We start from the raw sequence: 25,424 nt of genomic DNA, 5'->3' as shown, positions 1-25,424 counted from the left end.
CAATGTATTGCTGGCTGGGGAATTCTGGGAGTTGGAGGCCACGAGTTGTTGCTGGCTGGGGAATTCTGGGAGTTGGAGTCCACGCAAGTCTTAAACCTGACAAGTTTAGGGACCTCTGTTCTAGAGAGACGCAGGCTCCCTTCCAAGGCGTTGGAGGCTGCCCGGGGTGCATTGAACGTGCGTGTGTGTGTGTGTGTGTGTGTGTGCGCGCGTGTGTATAGTCCTTTGCTCTCTGCACCCTCTCCCCACCTGCGGCCATGCCTGCTGACCAGGCGCCTTTCATAACAAGGGGAAGTTTGGGAGGGCCGTTCCTTCCACAGGGCCAGTTTAAAGAGAGGGGGGGAGAGAAGCCATTGTGCATTTCAAAGCGCACACACACACACACACACACACACACAAGATTGCTGCTGGGGGTTGTGTGTTGGCGAGAGCCTCCTATTTTTGTTGTGCTGCTTTGTTGTCCCTTCCTGCACCGGGCGGGAGGCTGAAGAGCTGCAGCCACCGACACCCCTTCCCCACCTGGGCTCTTCATGGTGGCCGCTTCTCTCCTCGTCCCCCAAGGAGGCAGGCCGCCTGCCTGCCGGACTCCACAGAGATCCTCGCCTCTGTGACAAGGGAGCCGACTTATGTAACTTCGGGCTGCGTCATGGGCGTAGCTCTGCTTTCCATTCCTCTGTGTGTGTGTGTGTGTGTGTGTGTGTGTGCTCATTGCATGGGAACGCCAGCGAGACTTTTGCAAGAATCGGGGGGGGGGCAGGCAGAGCCCCTCTAGCAATGGGGCACTTTAAGCCAGGTGGGTTTTTCAATCAGAACAGGAGCTGGAAGGGACCTTTGGAGGTCTTCTAGTCCAGCCCCCTGCTCAATCCCCAGTACCACTCTGGACACGTGGGCTGTCCAGTCTTTTCTGAGAAACAGCTTTTCTGAGAAACAGAAAAACAGTGGCAAGCTGTTCCACTGGTTAATTGTCCTCCTCGCTGTGAGGGAATTATCTCCTTTATTCCGTCTCCTGGATCAGTTCCCATCCGTTGCTCCTTGTCCTGCCTTCAGGGGCTTTGCAGAATTAGTGGAGCCCCCTCCCTCAAATACACTGGAATGCTGCTATCGTGCCCCCCCACCCCGCCCCGGCCCTTCTTCTCTCCAGACTGGCCAAACCCAAACCCTGCGACCGTCTTCGCCTCCCGGCCTTCAATCTCCTCCTCGTTGCTCTCCCCTGCCTTTGGGGTCTTGGCCAAAGCCCCAAATGCCAAGGTGGCCCCTCCCCGGGAGGCAGGGGCCAGGGGCCGCGGAGAAGCCCTAGCTGGGGCCAGGCTGGGAGGGCGCTGCCCACCCCTCTGCCGCCTCGCTTTCCCAGGGACCCCTGGCCCGCCGAACGTCAGCGGTGTGGCGCCTGGGAGGAAGCGTGGTGCTGAGTCATTGGCAGGCTGGGCACACAGATAGACCGAGAGCTGGGGGCCCCGTGGGGGCAAGAAGCTCGGGCACCTGCTGCCACGGCATGAAGTTTCGGCTCCTTGTAGCGTCTCTCCGGTTGGTTTGGGGCCCTTTCCCCCCCCCTTTTTTTGTTTTGTTTTGCAAGGATGGTGGCCATGCCTGGCCACTGAAGTGTCCCCAAGGGGAGGGCTCTTCCGTGTCTTGGTCTCCCTTCCACCCCCTGATTCCCCCCAGTGCATAAATGTCCCGTTGAGGCTCCGTTGGGTCTCTCCCGGTTAAGCCTGTCCCTCCAGCCCACCGGCTGAGCTCGGTCTCTGAGATAGTCTCCGAAAGGCAAAACCCGGGTTCGGGATTCTCCCCTCGCATGGAGAGAGGTGTAGTGGTCACAGCAGGGCTCAGGGCCCCTTGGGAGGAGGGGGAGGCTCTGGACCTCGTTCCTTGGGCGGTGAAACTGAAGGGCTGCCCTCTCGTTCTGACCCGGTGGGCAAGAGTGGCGCTCCTTATCAGCGGGCCCAATTTCTGGAAAGATTGGCATCGGGGCAACACGTGAGCGACACAGCGTCTTCACACCTTCTGGTGCTGGTTGTGGGAAGTGCGCAACTTGTGGTTTGTGAGCCTCGGGGTAAGGGCTTAGTGTAAAGTAGGTCATTGAGATGCCTTTGATTGGGAGGGGGGCGCTTTGCACGGGTATGAGCAAGCGAGGAAGCGTGCACACACACACGCACGCACACACAGAGAGAGAGACAGGGACTGTATAAACACAGCGTGGAGAAAGAGAGAGAGAGAGAGGAGTAATCTATTGATTTTCATCTCACTCGGGCATGTCCAAATGTGCCCGACTTGCTTAAGAGAAAGGTGAAAGCGCCGTGTTGGCGGGTGTGGGCTTATTGGTGTGCACACACACACCCGAAAGCTGCCTGCACTTCAGCTTCTCCGAGTCTAGTCTCCAGGGGAGCAAACAGGTACTCTGTGCGCTGCCACACAGCGGTTGGGACAGCGACACACACACACACACACACACACACACACACACACACGTCGGTTGCCTTGTTTTGTTTTGCTCTTGGGTGGGTGGGGGGGTGGGGGGAAACTTCTGGCCCTCGGGAAGACTTCCTCAAGGTGACTCCCCGACCGGCCCACGCTTGTGGGTGAGGAAGGCCTTGGGCCTGCTTGCACGAGGATGGCAGTGTGGGGCGGCACACCGAACGAGGCTTCCGGTTTCAGCGGTGATGCCTGATGATAAAACAAGCCGTTGTGCAGGAGGGAGAGAGAGAGTGGGGGGCTGAGAGCCACCTCTGGGCTGGGAACTTTGCAAAGTTTCAGGCTCCTAAATTGTACCCTGTGGCAGAGCCAAGGCTGGGTGGGGTGTTTTGCACACCCAACAAGACCCCCTCAGCACTTGGGGGGTGGTGGTTTTCTTTTGCATGCATGATGGTCCTCAGAAGATGAAGCTAGTGGTGGAATATTCTGCAAGTGGGTGTGTAGAATGGGTCTTTCCCCCGACTACCATTCAGACATGCAGGACCGGGCGATTTGCAGGCTTAAATCTGGCGTGTGCAAAGAGGAGAGAATTCCATTCTGTGTTTGAGAGTTAGAGCAACCAATGGAAGGGTTTTTGCCTCCAGAAGTTGTGGTGTCTGGAGGTTTTGAAGAAGAGATTTGTCCAGAACGCTGTAGTGTCTCCTGGTTGAGCAAGGGGTTGGGCTAGAAGACCTCTGAAGTCCCTTCTAACTGTTGTTCTGTTCTGTTTAGGGAAGGCAGAGGCTTAGGTGAGGCAGAGAGGATCGGCCGTGGAGAGTCGCCCAATCTAGCATGGCGAGGAGAAATGGGAACACAGGTTTCTCTCGGTTTAATCAACATTGCTCAACCTTGCCCACTTGAAGAGGGCTGAACTTCAGTTCCCAGAATTCCCCAGCCAGGTAGACTGCCAGGGTTGAAATCCACTGATCCTCAAGTGGTCGAGGTTGAGAAGAAACCCGGGTTGAATCCGTCCGTAGGTCCAAAGAGTGCGATGTTGGAGTAGATCCCATTGGCGAAAAAGGAAAATGCTAAGTTAGCAAAAACTGCTTTGGCGGCTTCCTTTCTGGTTTGCCTTCCTGCTTCTCCTTCCACCTCTCAGCGGCATGGCGGCTGTCTAGGAAGGCTGATGGGAATCTCCCTCCTTGCTCGCTCTCTCTTCCCCGGGACCTGTTAGGTCATGTCTGAAGGACGTTGTACCCGCCTGCTGCCGGAGTTCGTAAAAGGGCCCGTAGGCGAGCCTGGCCCCTCCTTGGGCCTTACGCCCATGGGCAGAACCGGCTTTTGGAGATCTTGCTAAAGGTCCTTGAGATGGCTTATGTGCGTTGGTCAAGTTGGGTCGAGGAGAGGAGGACCCTGGTACGCATCCAAGAATGGTCCGCAGAGCTAACCAGTCAGACTAGTTGTAGACTCTTTGTAGCTCGAGGTTGAACTATGGAGTCTATGGAGCTCTCTGAGCTTGGTGAGCATCTTGCAGACGTTTCTTGACCCTGCTAGGTAACATTATCAGTGCTAGAAGAGAGTGGGGTTTGCTCTCTGTTTGTATACAAGTGGCTTGCCCCATCCGTTTGGTGGGGGTGTTCTGGGTAGTTCCTTCGTTAATTGTTGTTTACTGAACTGGTTATATGTCTACCAGTTATACGTCCCCATTGAATGCCCCATGTGAGACATAGGGTGATGGTATCTTGCTCATTGGGTTCCTCCATGGGCTGTCCTTTTCCCAACATGACCCCTGGACTGACCTTCTCCAAGGTCAGCTTCCTGACTGACCTTCTCTGCTCTTTGTCCTGAATCAGTCAGCAAGATCCTCAGACCTTTTCTCTTCTCTTTTTCTCTGTCTGGTCCTCGTTTCCTTCGCAGAACCCCTGGAGACCTCCAGACTCGGCCATGAATGGACACACTGTCCCGTCAGGCGACTCCGGGCACCCTGGCGGGTGGAACGAATTCTGCAAGCAGCACGCCATCGCCACTGCCCGAGAACTGGCCAGGGAGTACCTCCACTTCGTCAGCGAGAACCCCCAGCACGAAGTCTTGGCCGTGGAGAACTTCTCCCTTCAGTTTGCTGACCTCTTCCAGCAGTACTTCCGCCACGAGGTGAAGGACACGTACGGTACGGAGCAGTTCCGCATCCTGCCCTTCAGCAGAGTGCGGGACTACCGGGAGACGGGCCAGAAACATGCGGAGGGGTCCCCGGTCACGGTTGGGACCAAGGCCGAGGTGGAATTGTTGGACCAGGTCAACCGGGTCTCTGAGGTCCGCTCCGGTGGACTTCCCAAGTCTTGGAGTTCTGAAGAACTGGCGGCACCGGCCTCTCCGTTGGCCGTCAGGAGGCCCTTTTCTCTGGACCGGCTACGGCGGAGCTGGCGGAGCTTGTTCCGCCGGAGATCCTCGGAGCCGGGCCCTGGCGAAGGGGAGATGGCGGACTTGGTTCTGAGATCCGGCTTGGCCCGGAAGATCTTCCCATGGGCCATTTCCAGAGACTGCGCCTTGCAGATCCAGAAAGAAGGGATCCTGAAGTATATGATGGTGACGGAGGACAGTGGAACCCGCTGGCAGAAATGCCGGCTGGTTTTATACAAGGAAGGGCCTCCCGACCGCCAGAATTACACCTTGGCGCTATTGGACCCCCCAAGGTAAGCGCTCTCTCTTCTTGCAAGCCCCCTCCTCCTCCTCCTCGCTGCAGCGTGATCCCTCTCTTTCCTCAACATCTGTGAGGGAGACACACCCAATAAGTAACTGCTTCGTTCAGCAGGTCCGTTAAATGCCTGGAAATCTTGCTGACCCCCAACAAGGAGGCTTCCATGAGAAGCTTCAACGCTTTTTAAAAGCCGCTTGGAGAAATCGAGCGAAGTCGTGTGTTGGTAGTTACGGGCCAAACGGGGCCTCCAAGTTCAATCGTGACCCTTTGGGCAATAGATCTCAGGAATGAATGCTGGGGTGATGGGAGTCTTCGTGTTTAGATCTAAGGGTGGGATTTGGGATCTCTAGAACGAGACGGACGATTTCCCCCTTGTTCGCGTTTCCTCAGGGCTGTCTCTTTTATCTCAGAGTCTTTGCTCTTTGGAGATTTAATGGGGGTTTTGTGTGTGTGTGTGTGTGTGTGTGTGTGTGTGTGTGTGTAATAGATCTTCTGGATGGTCTCGACTCTTCAGGGCCTCTACATGGAACCAATGGACCCATCTGCTTTCAAAAGGCTTGATTTAACGCATCCGAGATCTTTTTAAAAGCTCCTGGTTTCACAACTCGTTCTTTCAGTTTGTTTTTCCTTTCGTCTTTTCCTTGTTTGGAGATTAGTACTTTAGTTGGATATCATGGCTGGAAGTGTATATTTTATTTTTTTTAATTGATTGTCCCCCAATTCTGCTTCCTTAGCCGCTTTTGCCTGGGTGGACACCCAGATCAGTTGGAAGTCTGATGCCCCCAACAGTTGCCTTGGGGCCACTCATGGTGGGCAGGATCTTCCAAGGGTCCCTGCAGGTTTCCATCCCAACTTTCGTGGGACAGGGTGTGATTGCAAAAGGTCCTTCCCTGTCCTCCCCCTCCCCCGCTGAGCCAAGGACCCGAGGCCAGAAGCCAGGATGCTTCTTAGATGCCTCCTCCGTCTAGGACATAAGCCGAAAAGCTGAAAAAAAATCTGGGTTTTCCCAAGCAAATAACAAAAACATGGAACTGTCCCCTCTCTTGCCTTCTGATTTTGACCAGCCCAGGGAGGTCAAAACCAGTTAGAGAGAAAATGGATGGTGAAAATGGATGGTTTTTATTTTATTTTTTTATTTTTGGAAGGCGGCCTCTGCTTCACCCACCTCTTCCAAAGCTCTTGCGATGGGAACAGAAATCCATTCATCCCTCCAGGCAGGCCGTGAATGGGGGATTCAGCTGTAGCTGGCGGAGGCTTGGCAGAAAACGGCACTCTGGGCTTGGGGGTTGCCCACCGTCTCTTAGCCCGGCCCTCCACCCTTCCCAAATGCTGAAACCTCAAAGCGCAAGTTTGACCGTTTATTGATTAGATTTTATCCGGCCTTTATCCCTTTACTCTCGTATTTATTTATTTTATTTGTGAATCCGGCCTTTATTACAGTTGGATTATCCCGAATGATGCTTTCCTTCCCCTCGAGGACTTGCCCCAGATTGCTATTCTTTCCCCCCAATCCCTAAGATCAGAGGTCCCCAAACTTGGCCGCTTTAAGACTTGGGGACTTCCAACTCCCAGAATTCCCCCGCCAGCCATGCCTGCATTTTTCTCTCTCTCTCTCTCTTAATCTCCTAAAGTGGAGAGAGATTGCAGAGGAAGGGATTGCAAGAGAGTTAAGCTCTGCTGGCTGGAGAATCCTGGGAGCTGAAGTCCACCGGTCTTAAAGTGGCCGAGTTTGGGGACCTCTGGCTAAGATGATAATTTTTTGTTTTACAAAACTTTCATTATATTGATATTTTAGCTGGGGAATTTGGGGCCTCGTCTTTCCTGGGAAAGAGCCCCTGGTTCATTGGGAGGGAGAACTTTTGCATTTCTCTGGAAGTGCCTTGCAAAGAGAGGAACCCACAGAGCCTGGGCAGAGGATTTCTGTGCGTGGATAAAAGTGCATGGATGGGTTGGTCACGTTCCAGAGCAGAGCCCGGAAACGTCCCCCTCCTCGCCACCGAATCTGAGTTAGCACATTTTCTTTGAGAGACGAGGAAAAGAGGAACGTCTCTCTCTCTCTCTCACCAGTTCGAGGCATTTTCTTCGGGCGAAGGGTGGCTTTAAATACTACTTGATTGCACAACTCAAGTCTAGCAGAGTTTGTTTGTTTTTTGGTTTTGTTTCCCTTCTGTTTTTGGCCTTGAGGTTCTCCAGGATCAGAGCTAGAAAGTTTTAAGGTCTGGAACAGGAGCTTTGCCTGCCTCCAGCAGCATCTCTGGAGCCCCCAGCCCAGCCCCAGCCCCAAAGGCAGCTGGCGGAGGAGCCCCAAAAAGAGGCTGGACTCAGCCAGGCAAGGGAAACTTTCTTTCCCCTCCCTGGTCCTCCCCCCCTCAGCCGATTCAAGGTCTGGCTTGTTCGGTGTGTTTTTTTGTTTTTTTTTTTTGCTAGCTTCCAATGCAGCATTTACAGCCAAGCTGAAATTCCCAGGAACATCTGCGTTTCCTATGGAAATATTTGCAGTTGTTTATGTCATGCAGATGTTCTGGTGAGAGGCAGGTTGGGGAGAGGGGAGGAGGAGGAGGAGGAGGAGGAGGAAGATGCCTCCTCTTGAAGCCTGGTGGGAAGCAACTTCTTCACCCTGGGGGTCAGAGAGGACCGCTCTTCCTCTTCACCCCCCTCCCCACGAATTTTGGTGACCCCAATCCTTCCCTTTCTCACAGCAATTGGATTGTCTTCTTCAAAACACGGGTGTCCTCCTTTTGGGCACCATTTCCTAGCATCCTGGAGGCCCTCAAGGCCCACCTGGGACCCGGGAGGAACCTTCCTTGCGTGGTTGACTGCCCGATTTGCAAAGTTTGCAACTCTCTTGGATCTGGCCTGGTTTGCAGGGGTCGCCAACCTTAGCAGCTTTCAGATTTGTGGACTTCAGCTCCCAGAAGTCCCCAGCCAGCAACAACTGGTGGACTTCAACTCCCAAAAGTCCCCAGCCAGCAACAACTTCCCAGAAGTCCCCAGCCAGCAATAACCGGTGGACTTCAACTCCCAGAAGTCCCCAGCCAGCAAACTCCCAACCGGCAACAACTGGTGGACTTCAACTCCCAGAAGTCCCCAGCCAGCAACAACCGGTGTCCAGACTTCAACTCCCAGAAATCCTTCAGCCAGCAACAACTGGTGGACTTCAACTCCCAAAAGTCCCCAGCCAGCAACAACTCCCAGAAGTCCCCAGCCAGCAGCAATAACCGGTGGACTTCAACTCCCAGAAGTCCCCAGCCAGCAACAACCAGGTGGACTTCAACTCCCACAATTCCCGAGCCAGCTGGCTCGGGAATTGTGGGAGTTGAAGTCCACCAGTCTTAAAGCCACCACGTAGGGAGATCCTTGCTTTAGGGCAAAGCCTGGAGAACTAGCCAGCTTTGATGCCAGGTGCGATCGGGGTCTGGAGCTGCCCCCCTCCCCTGCCCCCCTCCTCTCTCTGGGGCAGCCACAAGGTCCCTCCTCTTTCTTTGAAGGCTGCCAGGAAAGCAGACGCCGGGCGGGGCTTTTTTTTGGAGGGGGGGCCTGTTGTGTCATCCGTGCGAGGCTTTTTCCTTACAGAGTTTTTTTGCAGGCCGCCCAAGCAAGGCAAAATGTGTCAAACACTTTTGTCATTTATTCAACCACCACTTTTTTTTTTGTTTTTTCCATCCTTGGTCATTTCCGGATCGGGACGATGGGGGCAGGCGGGGGAGGTTGGACCCAGCTCTCCAAAGCACGCGGCCTCCTGACGTTCACGGCTGAAGATTGCACCCCCCCCTCCGCCCCTGCTTATTTTGGAAACTTGGTTGCCCCGAGGGTGGGTGTGTTTGTGTGTGTGTGTGTGTGTGTGTGTGAAGTGGATGTTTTCTTGGTTGGCTGGCTGGTTGTTTTCCGAGGGGCACTGGAAGAAAAAGATTTTTTTTTTAAAAAAAAACGAGACAGTTGTTAATTCCTGCCTTTTGGGGGTGGTGGTGAGGTCCAGTATTCCAGGCTTCACCCCCCCAAAAAAGCAAAAACAGAACCAAACCATTTGTCCCGGTCTTGTTTGCATGCGTGGGCTATTGGGGAAGAAATAAAATATTCCAGTGTCCCGAGAGGATATTACAATTTGTTGTTGTAACACCATGAAGTTATGTAAGTTATGTAACACCATGAGGCAGGGCAGGTACCCTTAGGCCACTGCAAGGGATGCCCCCTTCTCTTTTTCTTTCTTTCTTTCTTTCTTTCTTTCTTTCTTTCTTTCTTTCTTTCTTTCTTTCTTTCTTTCTTTCTTTCTTCTTTCTTTCCTTCCTTCCTTCCTTCCTTCCTTCCTTCCTTCCTTCCTTCCTTCCTCTCTCCCTCTCTCCTGCCTTCTTCCTTCCTTCTTTCTCCCTTTCCCTCTCCTTCCATCTTACTTTCTGTCTTTCTTTCCTTCCTTCCTACTTCCTTTCTTTCTCCCTCCTTCCATCTTTTTTTCTTCCTGTCTGTCTTTCTTTCCTTCCTTCCTTCTTTCTTTCTCCCTCTCCCTCTCCTTCCATCTTTCTTACTGTCTGTCTTTCTTTCTTTCCTTCTTCTCTCTTTCTTTCTTTCCCTCTTTCTTTCTTCCTCTCCCTCTCCTTCCATTTTTCTTTCTTCCTGTCTGTCTTTTTTTCCTTCCCCCCTCTTTCTTTCTTTCTTTCTTTCTTTCTTTCTTTCTTTCTTTCTTTCTTTCTTTCTTTCTTTCTTTCTTTCTTTCTTTCTTTCTTTCTTTCTTCCTTCCTTCCTTCCTTCCTTCCTTCCTTCCTTCCTTCCTTCCTTCCTTCCTCTCTCTCTCTCTCTCCCTTCCTTCCTTCCTTCCTTCCTTCCTTCCTTCCTTCCTTCCTTCTGTCATTGCCTCTCTAATGGGGGTTGCTCCCCCAGACACCCCCCCCGACCTCTGCAAGTTCTCAGGCAACTTTTAGGGTTTGCTCCCTGCAGCTAATCACGCCCAGCCTCCCCCTCCCCAGAAAGCACCCCCCATCCTTCAAAAGCCTTTTGCACCTGCTGCCTCTTCCTCTTAGGGACTCCGTGGCCCATAATGCAGGGTCTGATTCTCGGAGAGACACGGATCCTGTGCCTTCCCTGCCACATATATGGAGGTTGGCTCCCAACTGGCTGATTTCCGCCCCTCGCCCCCCCAAAAACACCCCCTCTCTTGTCCTCCTACCCACCCACACCCCTCCCCTCCCCCCCCCAGGGAATCTTTTTGTGCTTTCTCAGCATTTCCCTTCATGCGCCACTCTCTCTCCTCTTGCACAACCAGTTTGGGGAAGGGAGATCGGGGAGGGGGGAGGACGCATTTTCTCCAGATCCGGCTCGCTCTCTCGCTCTCCTTTTGTTGTTGTTGTTGTTGATGATGGTGATGATGATGTTGTTGTTGTGATTTCCTGCATGGCTGATAATCTGCCTTCCTTTGGCCGGGATGTGCAGCCGAGCACCATCTGTTTCCTGTGTTCTGGGGCTGAGCCCAGCCGTGTGCTTGGTGGGAAGAAGCATCGGCAAGAGAAGGGCAGGTTGGGGGGGGGGGCTGACTTGGGACACCAGATTTCCCCCCCCCCCAACAAAAAAAGAGGCAGCCTCCCCATCCCCCACCCAGCTTTCGTTTTTCAAATCTGCTTTAATCTGGTGAATAGCGGAGGTTTAATCTGCCTTCCGGCAGCCTTTGGCCCTGGCAGTCAGGCACCCTCCCAATTGCGGAACTTTTTTTATGGCTGTTATTATCCATAAAACTATTATTATCTGGTTTTTTATCTCTTGTGTTTTTATCGAGAAGTGGTGTGAATGGGCCATGTGATAAAGCAACCGATCTATAAAAACTTTCCTTTCCTTCTTTCCTTCCTTCCTTTTTTCCCTCCCTTCCTTTCCCTCCTTTCCTTCCTTCCTTTCCCTTCCTTCCTTCCCTTCCTTTCCTTCCTTCCTTCCTTCCTTTCCCTTCATTCCTTCCTTCTTTCCTTCCTTCCTTCCTTCCTTTCCCTTCCTCCCTCCCTCCCTCCGTCCCTCCCTTCCTTCCTCCCTCCCTCCTTCCTTTCCCTTCCTTCCTTCCTTTTCTTTTCCTTCCTTCCTTTCTTTGCCTTCCTCCCTCCCTCCCTCCCTCCCTCCCTTCCTTTCCCTTCCTTTCCTTCCTTTCTTCCTTCCTTCCTTCCTTCCTTTTCTTTTCCTTCCTTCCTTCCTTTCCCTCCCTCCCTCCCTTCTTTCTTTCCTTTTTCACAATGAAAGATTCTCCCTGTTTTGTTTGGTTTTGTTTTGATAGAGAATTCAGCACAACACACCGGCTATAAAAAAGGGACGTTTCGCTCTTGAGCAGAATGAAAGTGTGCGGTTTTCAGTTTTCGTTCGTCTTTCCTTTTTTTGACTTCAAGAAAAACACACAATTATCAGCTCCTTCCAATTCAGGCTGAGAAGCTCACCGGCCTTCGGATTTCTCCACCTGGTTTCTCTCTTCGGGAGGCGTGTGCCATTGCTGCTGTGTTCCCGGCACGCTGGGAAGGATGGGCGTTGTAGTCCGGCACATCTGGGGGCTACAAGGGTGGGAAAAATATTTTGCTTTCTGCATTTTTTTCATCCTTGCAAAAGGAAATTTCCTTGCATTGTTCTGGAAAGAAATGTCGAAAGTTTGGAATCGCCTTCGGCATGGAATATTTAAAGGCCCCGAAATGCTCTTTTTTCAGCAAAAACAAGAAAGATTTTTTTTTTTATATTGTTTGGATAAGTTAGTGGAGGGGAAGAGGAAGGAAGGAAGGAAGGAAGGCTCTGTGGGATGTTGGCTGTTTGAGGTGGAGGTTTCTTATCAACACTCTGGTTCTTTTTTAAACATTCAGTGGATCCTGTTATATTCAGTTACTCATTTCTGTCTTGCTAATTACTCACCCTTAAGAGGGTTGCAGCCAAAACCCCAAACGGGGAAAGTATAACAAAAAAAAATGCTAACAACCTTTTGAAATGATTTGGGTTTAAAGCGCCTGTAGGTAAAATCTACCTGCTAAATTCCAGCAGGCCATTTGATAAATCGATCTATTAGATCAGGGAATCTCCAAACTCTGCAATTTTTAAGACTTGTGGACTTCAACTCCCAGAATTCCCCAACCAGCATCCAATTCTGGGAGTTGAAGTCCACAAGTCTTAGGGAGACCCTTATTGCCAGAGATACAGACATTTAAAAGAGTACAAACCAAAATGTTATTCTGGGGTTTGTTTGTTTGTTTGTTTTGACCCCGTTTGGTGCACAACTTGCACGTCTGCAGATGTAGGTTAAGGCATATTTCTGGGGTGAAAATGCAAAAAAAACCTTGTGATTTTTTTAAAAAAATGATTATTTTGATCTTCAAAAATGCCAGGAGGTTGTAAGGCTCCGAAGACTTGAATAGGCGCTTTTGTCTGGCTGGCTGCGAGCCCTGGGGGGAAAATTTTGCTGTAAAGGAAGGCCGCCCCGTCCTTGATCTGACCTTGTCATCTCCTTTCTGGGATTTTCGTGAATTGCCCTCCAGGCTCTCTTCTGTTTCTCAGAAGTTCTGAGTTGTTTTTTGTTTTGTTTTTTAAAGAAGAGATTGGGCAACCATTTGTCTGAAAGGGTGTAGAGATTCCAGCTTAAGCAGCGGGTCGGACTACAAGACCTCCAAGGTCCCTTTCCAACTGTGTCATTCGGTGATTCAAGGCACATGGAAGGAATTTCAGAAAGTCACTGGATTTCTTTTTGGATCTTCTTCCAAAATATCAGTGACGTGGCTTAATCAGGGGTGGGTCCTGTATGTTCATAGCACCTGAGTTTTGGTTTTGGCACCTGTCAATGCCTGGACCTCTGAATGGGCTGAACAAAGTAATTTTAAAAATAATAATCTTCTAACCCTAGTTAACACTAAGCAAGTTTTCTCCGTTGTGCAAATAAAATTCCCACGCTTTGCATCGGTCTGGGTCGAATAAGTAGCATTAGCTCAGCTGCCTACCACCTTTGCCTCGGCTTCAGAGGCTCCAGGACCAAGCAGAGAGGACTAGAAACTTGGCGTACTACTCCTAAAGTAGGAACGGTGGCCGTGCTGTGGGTATCTGGTAGGAACCTTGCTTGCAAAGGGCTCCTGGGCCACCCAGAGCCTCTGAAACTCACGGCATCCTTCAGATTCCTGGAGAAAGGTTGCCCACACGCTTCTTAGCGCCGCTTTCGTTCTTTGCAAGTGTTTCACGAGCCTCGCTCGTTCGCTCGCTCGCTCTCGGCCCCGTTTCCACTTCTGAGGGCCTGGAGGTTCTTCTTTCTCTGAATTGGCGTTTCTTCGAATTAGTTCCTTTCCTTCCCTCCCAAAGACGCACGTGGCCGAAAGTGGTTTCTGAGGTGACACGCAGTGCAGTGCAGTGCCGAGAACTCCAACTTGCCTGCTTCCCGGGCCGATTCGGGGCAAGGCTGGGCATGCACCCTCGGTAACTCCCTCAGCGGCACTGATTTGGCCACGGGGCGGCTCTTGCGAACAAACAGGGGGCAGGGGGCTCGTTGCCGTTCCCTCGCCGGTCCCCGTCTGGCGTGCAGGAGTTTGAAAGGAAGGCACGGCTGTAGGTGCCGTCGTCGGCTTATGTCGGAGCCTGTCCAGGGTGGTGGGTTGGACGTAGGCCAGGAAAACCCAGGAGAAAATCTCCGTAGGACCACGAATCCCCCAGGGGGATGTTGGGCTTCAAATCACCCAGGATGCTTGTGGGGTTACGGTGTTGCTCCCAGAGAAAAGGCCGGCTCTGACTTTGATCGGTGGCTCAGGGGCTAAGACGCTGAGCGTGTCGATCAGAAAGGTCGGCAGTTCGAATCCCCAGCGCTGCGTCACGGAGTGAGCTCCTGTCACTTGTCCAAGCAGCTTCTGCCAACCGAGCGGTTCAAAAGCATGTAAAAAAAAATGCAAGTAGGAAAATAGGGACCACTATTCTGGTGGGAAGGAAACAGCGTTTCGTGCGCCTTCGAAGGCGTTTAGTCCTGCTGGCCACATGACCACGGAGACGTCTTCGGACAGCGCTGGCTCTTCTTCGGCTTTGTGACGGAGATGAGCAGCGCCCCCTAGAGCCGGAAACGACTAGCACGCAGGTGCAAGGAAGGGAACCTTTACCTTTGATCAGCTGCTGCTCTTTAGGATCCTTTCCAATGCTGGTTTGTGGTGTTCTCTGTTCAGACTAGGGTTGCTGGAAACTGCCTTTCTTTGGGGAAACGAGGCACATCAGCTGATAAAAATCTCCTCTTCGCTTCTCTTGGTCCCCTGGTTCTCCTGCCGTCTTGGTTATTAACCTTGGGCCAACTTCTGAATGAAAAATTGGTGACCAGAGAGGCCTGGGAGAGCTTTTCCCAGAAGTGTTTCGAATTCCAGGATTCCAGACAAATCGTCCTCAACCCTCCTTGGAGGTCCCGGAAATTGAATTTGGCTTCTGGCCCGCAGAGCATCTCCCTCTCTGTCTCTTTGGTCAGCCATGGCGATTCCTCCTCAACTGTCGGCCGGGGAGATGGTCTCCGATGCTGGCCAGAGATCTTGCAAAGAACGGCCATAATAATCTTCATGGACGAAGGCAGTACTGTTGCAGGATCCAATCTGAGTCGGTCAGCGGGACTTCGGGAGGTTTATTCTTCCGAGTTTTCGGACGTCTCCATTTTGTGGGGTGAGAGAGAGAGAGAGAAGTTCTTGGAGGGATGGGATCCAGCACGAGTCCAGAAGGTGAAATCTCTGGTTCCGGTAACCGGCCCAGATTGGATTCTGCACCATAATCTCCGTCACTGTTGCAGCTGTGGAAACGCCTGGCTCTCGTGACGAGCTGTTGTGGTCCCGATACCCGCCTTGCTTTAGGAGCATAACTTGCAACTATCTCGGGGGTCCCCAACCTTGGCCCCTTTAAGACTTGTGGACTTCAACTCCCAGAATTCCTCAGCCAGCTTGGGAGTTGCGGTCCACAGTTCTGGCTGGGGAATGCTGGGAGTTGCAGTCCACAAGCCTTAAAGGGGCCAAGGTTGGAGAGCCCTGGGTTAAAGGAGGCCTGGTCTCATTCTGTTTTCCAAGAAAATGCATAGAAACTCTTGGAAGCCAGCACATTTCAGTGAGCCGGCCTGGAAAACAACCCCTCGCTGCAAATTCCCTTCGGGTCCCCAGAGTAAACTGGAGAGCATTTTTGGCTTCTCGGACATCCTGTTTCCTGTGCCGTTGACGCTCGGCCGTTGGATGTGGTCTCGGTGCAGGGGTGGTGGCCTTTGGATGGTCTCTCTGAGGGTCCCTCCTTCCATGGGGGAGCACGGGGTCTGCAAGGCTTCTGGCTGGAGGTGGGGCTGGCAGAGGGGATGGAGGGGCGAGGGAGTGCCAGGCGTTGGACCCTGGAGGAGGTTTTATTTATCAGCTTTGGCTTCTTCTTCTTCTTCTTCTTCTTCTTCTTCTTCTTCTTCTTCTTCTTCTTCTTCTTCTTCTCCTTCTCCTTCTCCTCCTCCTCCTCCTCCTCCTCCTCCTCCTCCTCCGTCTGGTGTTTTGGGATGTTTGTGCACCCAAAGGACGCTCTGTTCTCTTTGGCAGGGCATCTGTTAAGGCTGCAGGCCGGCCTCTTTATCTTTCGCAACCAAACACGGCGGCTCTCGTCTTTTCGGGGGCTTTTTGTGGCTTGGGATTCCGTTTGGAGGAACGTCTGCAGAAGCGCGTGGTTCTTTCTTATGGGGCCCTGTGGAAATTTCCCCGCTCCCTCCCTCCTTTACTACTTGAGGGCTCCGTTCCCTATTTTTTAAGTAAAATGTAAAGTGGGCAGTACACCCACTCCCAAATGTTTAGGGGCTGAGGAGGGGGGCACAATAGGCCTCTGAATGAACCCGGCTCTTCACTTGCACATAGAAAAAAAGTGCCTAAGGAAAAGAGCCCCAGGAGAGTCATTTCTTCCCTGAGGCACGCGTTTTCTACTTGCAGGGATTCAAAGCAAATCCAAACGTTTTGGCGGTCCCTGTGTTCAGGTGCACCTTCCTGAAAGCTTTTGCAGGGACCCCTTGGAAGGCATGTTCTTCCGGGCCTGCTTGGTTTGTCTGCTGGGGTTCCCAACCAGGATCCCTAAATATGGCCTCATCCTGTTTGGATTCCACGTCTTTTTTTTTTTCCTTCACGATAAAAGACATTTTTCAGACCAGATTTTCCAGCAAGAAAATTTGCCAAACCTGTTGGACGCCAACAAAGAGAAACAAACCGGGAGGGAATGGAAGTTGCAAAGGGAAAAGGCATTCCTTGCCTCCCACACTGACGCTGTTTCCCGCCCCCCCCATGCATGAGCAATCTGGACCCCCCATCCATTTCCCCCAGCTGTTCTCACAGTTGGCTCCAAACTACAAACCGGCTGTGACTCATGGGCCCACAAACCCCAGGAGGCGGCGAAACCCAGAACGGACATTGGCCTGACCCAGACGAGAGAGCAGAAGTGGCTGAGACCCAGAGAGATGGGGGGTGGGATAGGATATTTGGAGAGACCCCCCCTCCTCCTCTTCCCCTTAAAGGAGGAACTTGGCTGCTCCCACCCGGCATGGCCGAGTGTCCCAAAAGCCGAGAATTAAAACAACCGGATCCTACGCGTTACTCATAGATTTATTTTAGCCATTTTTGTTTTGGAGCACGGTGGGTTTTCCGGTGCGAATGCAAAAAGGCCAGGGGCTGGATTCCCAAAGGGGAAACCGAGGCAGGCCCAGGGGACCGTTGGTGGGACTGGGATTTGGGGTTTGGCCTCAGATGCCCTCTGGGCTGGATGTCCTGGGAATCTCCCGGATACGGTCAAGCGGCGTTAAACTGCTCCGATTCCCAGCCGGCCCCAGTTTTACCAGTTCAGCCCTGCCTGGGCCAGTTCCGAAGCTTGTCTTCGGCAGAGGCCACGACAGGTGGGCAAACAAGAGAAGGAGACCTGAGAAAAGAGAGCTTAGAAGCTGCTTTGAACCACCTGCGGGGCTTTTCGTCCTGGAGGACGTGGTGTTGACCGAAAGGCTCAGGAAGGAATTTGATGCCGGACGTCGTCGTTGCTCAAGAGCGATTTGTCCAGCCCTGGGCTTCCCGATGGCCCTTCGCTCTCCCTCCGCTCGCTCTCCTTTTGGGGAGCAAGACGAGGGTCTTCCCTCCTCTTCTGGGGTGGGGAGGGAAGCAGGCAGGATTTGGCCCCTCCCTCCCTGAGGGATTTCGTGCAGACGTTGGAATCCAAAAAAGTTTCCTGCAGTTTTGACATGAAGTTGAACTCTGAGGAAAAGCTGCTGCCTTGCCCAGATGAGGGTGTGCCAGGATGCAGCCCGTGTGTGTGTGTGTGTGTGTGTGTGTGAGAGAGAGAGAGAGAGAGAGAGGAGAGGAGAGGAGGGAGAGGGAGGGAGGGAGGGAGAGAGAGAGAGAGAGAGACAAGGAGGGTATCAATGCCTGGACAGTGTGCCAGGACTCTTCCCTGCAGAAACACACACACACACACAGAGGATGGCTGGCTGTGTCTGGAAAATCCACGGCATGGCTGGATTCCTACTCCCTCGGCATTCCCTCCTGACCCCGCATGGCGTCCTTGGCGCTGTGCAATTCAGGGGAGTTGAAGTCCGCAACTCTTTAAAAAAAACCCACCCACCCCCAAAAAGGAACCATGTCTCACTCTGGCTCGTCCTTCTCTTTCGGCAGAGCTCGAGGCCGAAACTGCGTTCCCCTTGCGTGGCCATCCAGGAGAGCCGGGCCTGCACTCGGCTGGAGATGCCCGACCATTTGCACACCTTTGTGGTCAAGGTGAGACGCTTCCTTCCCCCCACGGGCTGCATCAGGAGCAAGCAGGGAGGCCTGGTCTACCTCCCCAACTGGCGCTCTGGGACCTTCCTAGGTGGCTGTGCCTGGGGCAGGATTTCTCTGGACAAGCAGAGGGGGCTGCAGTGAACCCCAGAAATAGAGAGATAGAGATAGAAATAGGTAGGTAGGTAGATGATAAATGATAGATGGTAGGTAGGTAGAGAGAGAGAGAGATGATAGATAGATGATAGGTAAGTAAGTAGATAGATGATAGATTAGATAGATAGATAGATAGATAGATAGATAGATAGATAGATAGATAGATAGATAGATAGATAGATAGATAGATAGATAGATAGATAGATAGATAGATAGATAGATAGATAGATAGATAGAATAGTATAAAATTCTTTATTGGCCCAGTGTGATTGGACACACAAGGAATTTGTCTTTGGTGCAAATGCTCTCAGTGTCCATAAAAGAAAAGATACCTTCGTCAAGAGTCAAGAATCATCAGATACAACACTTAATGACAGTCACAGGGTACAATAAGCCATCAATTCATACTAGGAAACAGTCCATATAAATCGTAAGGATACAAGCGACAAAGTTACAGTCCTCCAGTCACAAAGTGGGAGGAGATGGCAATAAGGAGTGATGAGAAGATTAACAGTAATAGTAGTGCAGACTTTGTCAATAGTTGGACAGTGTGGAGGGAATGATTTGTTTAGCAGAGGGATGGCATTTGGGGAAAAACTGTCCTTGTGTCTAGCATCATGAGGTGGGCTGGAGGGGGGGCTGTCTGCAACCCCCCCCAGAGATGCTTTTCCCAACTCGAGTGGCCCCCACCTGCCCGGCTGAAAACCGCCCTTGTCTGGCTCTCATTCCCAAAGGATCCCGGAGCAGTTTTTTCACTTTAAGAGAGCAGAAATGTGCTTCTGGGATTAGAGGAGACCCCCCTCCCCCGAGAAGTCATCCCCCCCACCCCCCATTTTATCTGGAGAGGGTGCATGCCTCTTCTCGTGGGAATAGTGCCTCCCTTCTCCCCAAATAGGTCAACGCGTCCACCGAAGTGATATTCCAGGCTGGAGATGAGCAGCAGCTGGCCGCTTGGGTAGCGGAGATTCAGCAGAGCCTCCCCAGGTGAGTCGTGCTTGGCATCTGCCGCTTGGAAAAATGCAGGTTTGCGGGGGGGGCGCAGGAGCCAAAGGTTGGGGCGACCTTTGGAAGGGGGGGGGAGGCTTGGAGGAAGAAACCCCATCGATTCTTTCATCTTTCGTTCGAGGCCACAACTGGCCGTAGGAGGGAGGCGCTTGCGGGCGCTGGGGCTTCGTTTTGTGGCTGGGAGTGGAAGTCCTGATTTCTCAACGTGGCCGAGGTTAAGAAACGTGGCTGCAGGAGGGATGGGAGGAAGTGGCTGTAGCTTGTGGGGTCCCTGGAGTTTTGGTCGGCACTGATAGCGTTACCCAGTTGAGTCATGAAACGTCTGCAAGAAAACCACCAAGCTCAGAGAGCATCAAGGGCCCCACAGTCCTCTTCCTCCTCCTCCTCCTCCCCATTTCTTCCCCTTCTTCCTCCTCTTCCTCCTCCTCCTCCTCCCTCCAGTCCACAAACCCCACTCCAATCTGGCACCGACTATGTTAGCTAGGTTGGTAATGAAACATTTGCAAGAAAACAACCAGACTCAGAGAGCACCAGACCCCATAATCCTCCTCCTCCTCTTCCTCCCTGCCCCTCCTCCCCTCTGCAAATCCCTCTTCCTCCTAGCACTGATGATGTTCCCTAGTTCGCCAGTGAGATGTTTGCCAGAAAACCACCAAGGTCAGAGAGCATCCAGGGTTCACCTGGCTTAAGGACGCCTGCCTTGGGCTGTTCCCCAGGGGAGCCATCCGCCTTTCTCCTTGACTTGGATAGCGCAGCGAGACACCTGGGCCTCCAGAGCCCAGCAAAGGTGGATGGAAGCCACCTTTACACCTGCTTCTGCCCGGATTCTCAGCTGCTACGAAACCTGGCCCTCCTCCTCCCGTCCTCCTTGCTCCTCACCTGCCGTCTCTTTTGTCTTTCAGGCTGGAAGGAGGAGGCACCCTGGAGGGGACCCCAGACCCTCCATCAGAGGCCGGCACTCCCAGCCCTGCCAACAGCAGCGCCAACTGCCTGCACACAGGTGCCTGGTGCCCACAGATGGGATGATGGCGCGGGCGGGGTGGGAGAGTGGGCGGGGGGGGAGTAGGGGGCAGCTAGCCCCAAGGAGCCTAGGGAGGAGGAGGGCAGGAGGTTGGGAGGGGCCCAGGGAAGAGGCTTGGCTGGGTCTGAAGCCTTCCTTGGGTGAGCTTCATTCGGCTCCTTCAGGTGACTGAGAACGGAAGGGTGAGGATTAAATGGGGGTGTGTGTGGGGTCTCTTTCCCCGCCAGCTGGTGGGAATCTCTCTCGATTAGGGCCAGAAATCCAAAAATCTCAGGGTTCTCAGCCTCGGGAACTAGCAGCTGTGTGGACTACAACTCCCAGGATTCCCCAGCCACGCTGTCTATCTCTGTCTAGATCAGGGTTGGCCAAGCTTGGCAACTTGTGGACTTCAACTCCCAGGATTCCCCAGCCAGCCGCGCTGGCTGGGGAATTCTGGGAATTGAAGTCCACAGAGCTTCTAGGTCCCAAGGTTAAGAGGAGGCAGAGATTTCATGCATTCCACCTCTTGTGGCCCCCTACTAAAGCCCCACTTTCTCTCCCCCCCGCCACCCCCAGGGGCCTTGCTCTCCAGGCCCACCGAGCCGCCGGCCCAGAGAATCGACCACTACTTGTCCGCCTTCCCCTGGTTCCACGGTCCGATCTCGCGGGTCAAGGCCGCCCAGCTGGTCCAGTTGCAAGGCCTGGAAGGACACGGCGTCTTCCTCATCCGGCAGAGCGAGACGCGCCGGGGGGAGTACGTGCTGACCTTCAACTTCCAAGGCAAAGCCAAGGTGAGCAGGCCGCGCTTCCCTTCCCCCCCCCCCAGGCGGGAGCGTAGATCCACCCCAGGTGGGCCTGGAGGACTTCAACTCCCAGAATTCCCCAGCCAGCTTTGGATTCTGGGAGGGGAAGTCCGCCAGGCCTAAAGTGGCCACGGTTGGAGCCGATTCTGCTTAGGAGACAGGCCGAACCGTCGTTTGTTCTGAAACACACGGCAGTCCTTGACTTGCAACAGTTTGCTTAGTGGCTGTTGAGCGACTGAAGGAAAAAAGAAAGGACTTGTGACCGGTTTTTCACACTTACGACCGTTGGAGGCCGTGTGATCAGAATTTCAGGTGCTTGAATCGTTTCACATTTACGACGATTGCAGCGTCCCGCAATCCCCTTTTGCGATCTTCTGACAATGAGGAAGCCAGGTTCACTTAACGACCGGGTCACTAAAGTGACGACCGCAGGGATTCGCTGAGGAACTGTGGCAAGAGAGGGGATCAAACGGGACAAAACTCACTTAGCCAACGTCTCACTTAGTGTCAGAGGGTGCTCCGCTGAAAATCCAAGAAAGACACCCTTAGACTCCATTGTTACGGAGAAAATAAACACATCATTCTTATCCTTAGTTTTTTCTAAGCTGATATATAATAAACAATCTAAAGAGTAAAAATATAGATAAAACCAATATATTTAGGATCCACATGGTATTTCCCATTCCCCTACTTTAATCATAATAGAATATTCTCATTATACAATTCTGGTCCTTTTTTAAAAAGAAGCAAAAAGAAAGGGCTTGGCTTTTTTTTTCCCTTTTAAAAACTAACCCCCCCCAACCCCCCCCCCCCCCCCCCCCCCCCCCCAAAAAATTTTTATTTTATTTTACAACAAAGCCATTTTCCAACTATACAGGGTGTCAACAGTTAGGGTTATATATCAGGGTACATATATCCTGTGCAAATATTTTGTGTTTAATGTATCTTTCTTGCTATGATTACATTCGTGTTAAAAACTACTCAGCCTCATGTATCTTATCCTTGTAACCATCTCAGTGCATTTTAAAGCTTTCTAGTCCTCATGGAGGCCTAGAAAGCGAGGGAAGTAGAAAGCAGGATTGCTAGCGAGGGTGAAGGGCTCCTTCCTTCCGCTGGGCGTCCAGGGGGTGGGTCAGGAGGACCTCGGGAGCCCCCTCCAAAGGGCTGACGTCTCTTGTGGCTTCTCCGGCAGCACCTGCGGCTTTCCCTGACGGAGCGGGGCCAGTGCCGAGTCCAGCATCTGCACTTCTCCTCCATCCTCGACATGCTGCACCACTTCCAGCACTGCCCCATTCCCCTGGAGTGTGGCGCGGCCTGCAACGTCCAGCTCTCCCGGCACGTGGTGGTCATCCCCCTCTGCAAGGTGAGCCCTTTGGCTGGGTCCCTTTGAAGACCCCCAACCCCCACCCAGGCGAGGGCTTCAGGGGGAGGCTCCCCACACACGAAGCCCCCTGGTGCTTAAGGGAGTTCTCGGATCAGCATCAAAGTCAGGGGTCTCCAACCTTGGCCACTTGCTTGAGAAGGGGAGGGTTAGACTAGAAGATCTCAGAGGCCCCTTCCAGCTCTGTTCTGATTCCCTTCCCCCTACTTTCCTTTGAACCCACAGCCTCCGGCCACCCAGTCGCCTTCCCGCCGTCCGTCCACCACTGCCCGCCGGAGGTCAGCTTCGTCCAGCTGAGTCCGTCTGGCTGCCCCCGGATCCACCTGCCCGACAACCTTCGCCGCCACTCCGTGGAGCAGATCTTCCACCTGGTGCCCCCCCCGGAGGAACTGGCCAGCAGCCTCCAGCACGGCCCCAGCACGGCCGCCCCAGCCCCTTCGCCTGCGGCCCGTCAGTGGGACAGTGACTACGAGATGGACGTGCAAAACCGGGCGCACCTCCGGGCGGTCAGCAACCAGTACACCTCCCTCTGACCCGCTGGGGAGCCCCTCCCCCAGGCCTTTGCCCAGGACATTGAAGGCCCCTGCCGGACAGACTCCCCCTTCCAGCTGCAATGGACTAGTGGGCCGGACGTCTCTTTCCCGCCAGGATCCCTCCGGCCTGCGAGTTTCCTCCGCCTCTCATCGGTTTGCACAGCTTCCTTTCCCATTCAGCCTTTATTTCTTATTTTGGGTGGTACCTGTGAGGTTTGGAGTGGCCAGTTGGAGGGTCGTAGTAGCCCCGATGCCCTGGGAGAACAACTCCTGTTAAAGCCAAAATTCCTCTCCTTTTCCCTCCCTCCCTCCCTCATCCTTCCTCCCTCCCTGCCCTCTTCCTTCCTCTTTCACTCCCTCCCTTATCCTTCTTTTCCTTCCCTCTCCCTCCCTTTTTCCTTCCCTCCTTCCCTCTCCCTCCTTTATTATTCCTTCCTTCCTCCTTCCCTCTCCCTCTTCCTTCCTTCCTTCCCTCTCCCTCCCTTATCCTTCCTTCCTTCCTTCCTCCTTCCCGTTCCCTCATTCTTCCTTCCTTCCTTCTTCCCTCTCCCTCCCTTATTCTTCCTTCCTTCCTCCTTCCCTCTCCCTCTTCCTTCCTTCCTTCCTTCCTTCCTTCTTCCTCCTTCCCGCTCCCTCATTCTTCCTTCCTTCCTTCTTCCCTCTCCCTCCCTTATTCTTCCTTCCTTCCTCCTTCCCTCTCCCTCTTCCTTCCTTCCTTCCTTTCCTTCCTTCTTTCCTCCTTCCCACTCCCTCATTCTTCCTTCCTTCCTTCTTCCCTCTCCCTCCCTTATTCTTCCTTCCTTCCTTCCCTCTCCTCATCCTTCCTTCCTTCCTTCCTTCCTTCCTTCCTTCCTTCCTTCTTCCCACTCCCTCATTCTTCCTTCCTTCCTTCTTCCCTCTCCCTCCCTTATTCTTCCTTCCTTCCTTCCCTCTCCCTCATCCTTCCTTCCTTCCTTCCTTCCTTCCTTCCTTCTTTCCTTCCTTCCTTCCTTCCTTCCTTCCTTCCTTCCTTCCCTCTCCCTCCCTTATCCTTCCTTCCTTCCTCTGGTTCAAGAGCTCCTGCTCTGGCTAGAAAGGCATTTCCAGGAGCTGCTCCTTCCCTTCAAAAACCCTGAGAAAAATCGCTTCCACTCCTTTCAAGTCACTTTAAAACCAGCAAAGCTGCCTTAAAACCAGCATTTCAGGGACTCGAGAGTCACCCCATCCTGCCTCTTCCCACGGAAGCACCACATTGCCAGCCCCTCTTTTTTGGGGGCCAAGAGCTAGCCTGTTCCTAGCTGTCAGAAGCCGAAAACCTAATTTGGGAGGGGGGGGGGGAAATGCACACGGGCTGCAGGGCTGTGCTCAGACTCAAAGGCCCAAGTCTTGTGAAGGGCTTTCGTTTTGGTGCATGACCCATTTCCACTCTTGTTTTCCCTTCTCGTGTTGCCCAAGGCAGCCCCCTGCCATGGGGGACCCGGTGAGCCACGGGAGGGCCATGTGGGCATTGCACCCACCTTCCCCAGGGCTGTTACAGGAGGGGGGTGGGTGGGACTTCCCAGTTCCCATTGCATTACCTCGGGGAGGAACCGTAGGCTGCAAAACAGCCACCGCAAATCATCTTAATCTAGCTGTCAGCAGGAAGCTGGAAGGAGAAAAGGGAAGTGATAAGGCTGTTCAGGGTTGCCTTAACCAAACAGAGGAAGTTACAGTGGCTCCTTTTCTGCAAAAGCTTGACTTTCTCCTCCAGCATTCGAGGCAAGTTCGAACTCGCCGTTCTGAGTTTTTCTTTCGTTTTTGTTAAGCCAATTTGCACGTGCCTTTCACTGGAAATGCCTTTTATCTAATCAGTGGCTCAACCTTGAAGAAAAGTGGGACTGGAAAGTCCCAGGAACGTTTCAGAGTCCCCTCCCTTGGTCGGTCTGTGATTCCACCAAACCATCTAAGGGAGAAGCTCTCTTGAAGGGGAGGCCACCAGGTTGGGCAGCATATCTATTGAATGAAGCCTGGACTTTAATTTCAGAGCAGCGTCAGCCACGTCAAGATGAGTGGACTTCAACGCCCAGAATTCCCCAGCCAGCAGAGCTATTTTGAAACGGCTTGAGAAACAGAGCAATAGTATTTGACTTTCCTATCTGGTGCATTGTTGCATCTCCAAACTACAACACCCGATAGAGGCAGACCAAACCACGAGATCTGAGCCTTAACCACCCAGGTTCCAACTACTTTGTACCCAGGGTTTCAAATTTTGTCCCTTTCCTGGCTAATAAAGAGATCACCTTTCAGAGTTTCTTTTGCGTTTGGGAGAATAACACAGTGCTCCAAAGCTTTCTGGACTATGGGAACAAACTTGCTTTCTAAACCCATGTAAACCGGTGGTTGGTGGGAATTTAATGCAAGGGTCTCCAACCTTGGCCACTTTTAAGACTGGTGGACTTCCAGCACCCAGAATTCCTCAGCCAGCCATGCCTGCTTTTCTCTCTCTCTTAATCTCCTAAAGTGGAGAGAGATTGCAGAGGAAGGGATTACAAGAGAGTCAGCTATGCTGGCTGGAGAATTCTGGGAGTTGAAAGTCCACCAGTCTTAAAGTGGCCAAATTGGGGGGATCTCTGAGTTAGAAGTTTTGGCCTCTTGCAGATTTGAGGCCTGCAGTCCCAACAGGCTGGCCTCTGCAGGAACCGCAGCTCACCTGGGATGGGGGTGGGTTCCACGGCTTGGTTCTTTCAAAGTCATTAAATTTGACAATAATAAAGGAAACCAAATTGGTCTTTTGAGGAAGAAAA

At 52.7% G+C, this 25,424-nt stretch overlaps 1 protein-coding gene across 1 annotated transcript; it reads left to right on the top strand.

Annotated features, from left to right (window-relative positions):
• Nucleotides 1-1,373: 1,373 nt before the first annotated feature.
• SH2B3 (SH2B adaptor protein 3) lies at nucleotides 1,374-24,926 on the top strand. Its single transcript, XM_087942910.1, has 9 exons — nucleotides 1,374-1,524; nucleotides 4,306-5,078; nucleotides 17,685-17,784; nucleotides 18,836-18,924; nucleotides 19,848-19,945; nucleotides 20,522-20,736; nucleotides 21,941-22,111; nucleotide 22,277; nucleotides 22,355-24,926. The coding sequence occupies exons 2-9, from the start codon at nucleotides 4,333-4,335 to the stop codon at nucleotides 22,660-22,662; spliced, it is 1,728 nt and encodes a 575-aa protein (XP_087799036.1). The 5' UTR covers nucleotides 1,374-1,524; nucleotides 4,306-4,332; the 3' UTR covers nucleotides 22,663-24,926.
• The last annotated feature ends 498 nt before the right edge of the window (nucleotides 24,927-25,424 follow it).

The sequence above is a fragment of the Notechis scutatus genome, chromosome 13 (genome assembly GCF_049901735.1).
Source record: "Notechis scutatus isolate UNSWTSFEM ecotype Mainland chromosome 13, rNotScu1.2, whole genome shotgun sequence".
Taxonomy (NCBI): domain Eukaryota; kingdom Metazoa; phylum Chordata; class Lepidosauria; order Squamata; family Elapidae; genus Notechis; species Notechis scutatus.
Note: the sequence above shows the minus strand (reverse complement) of the source record. Positions and strands in the feature narration are given on the sequence as shown.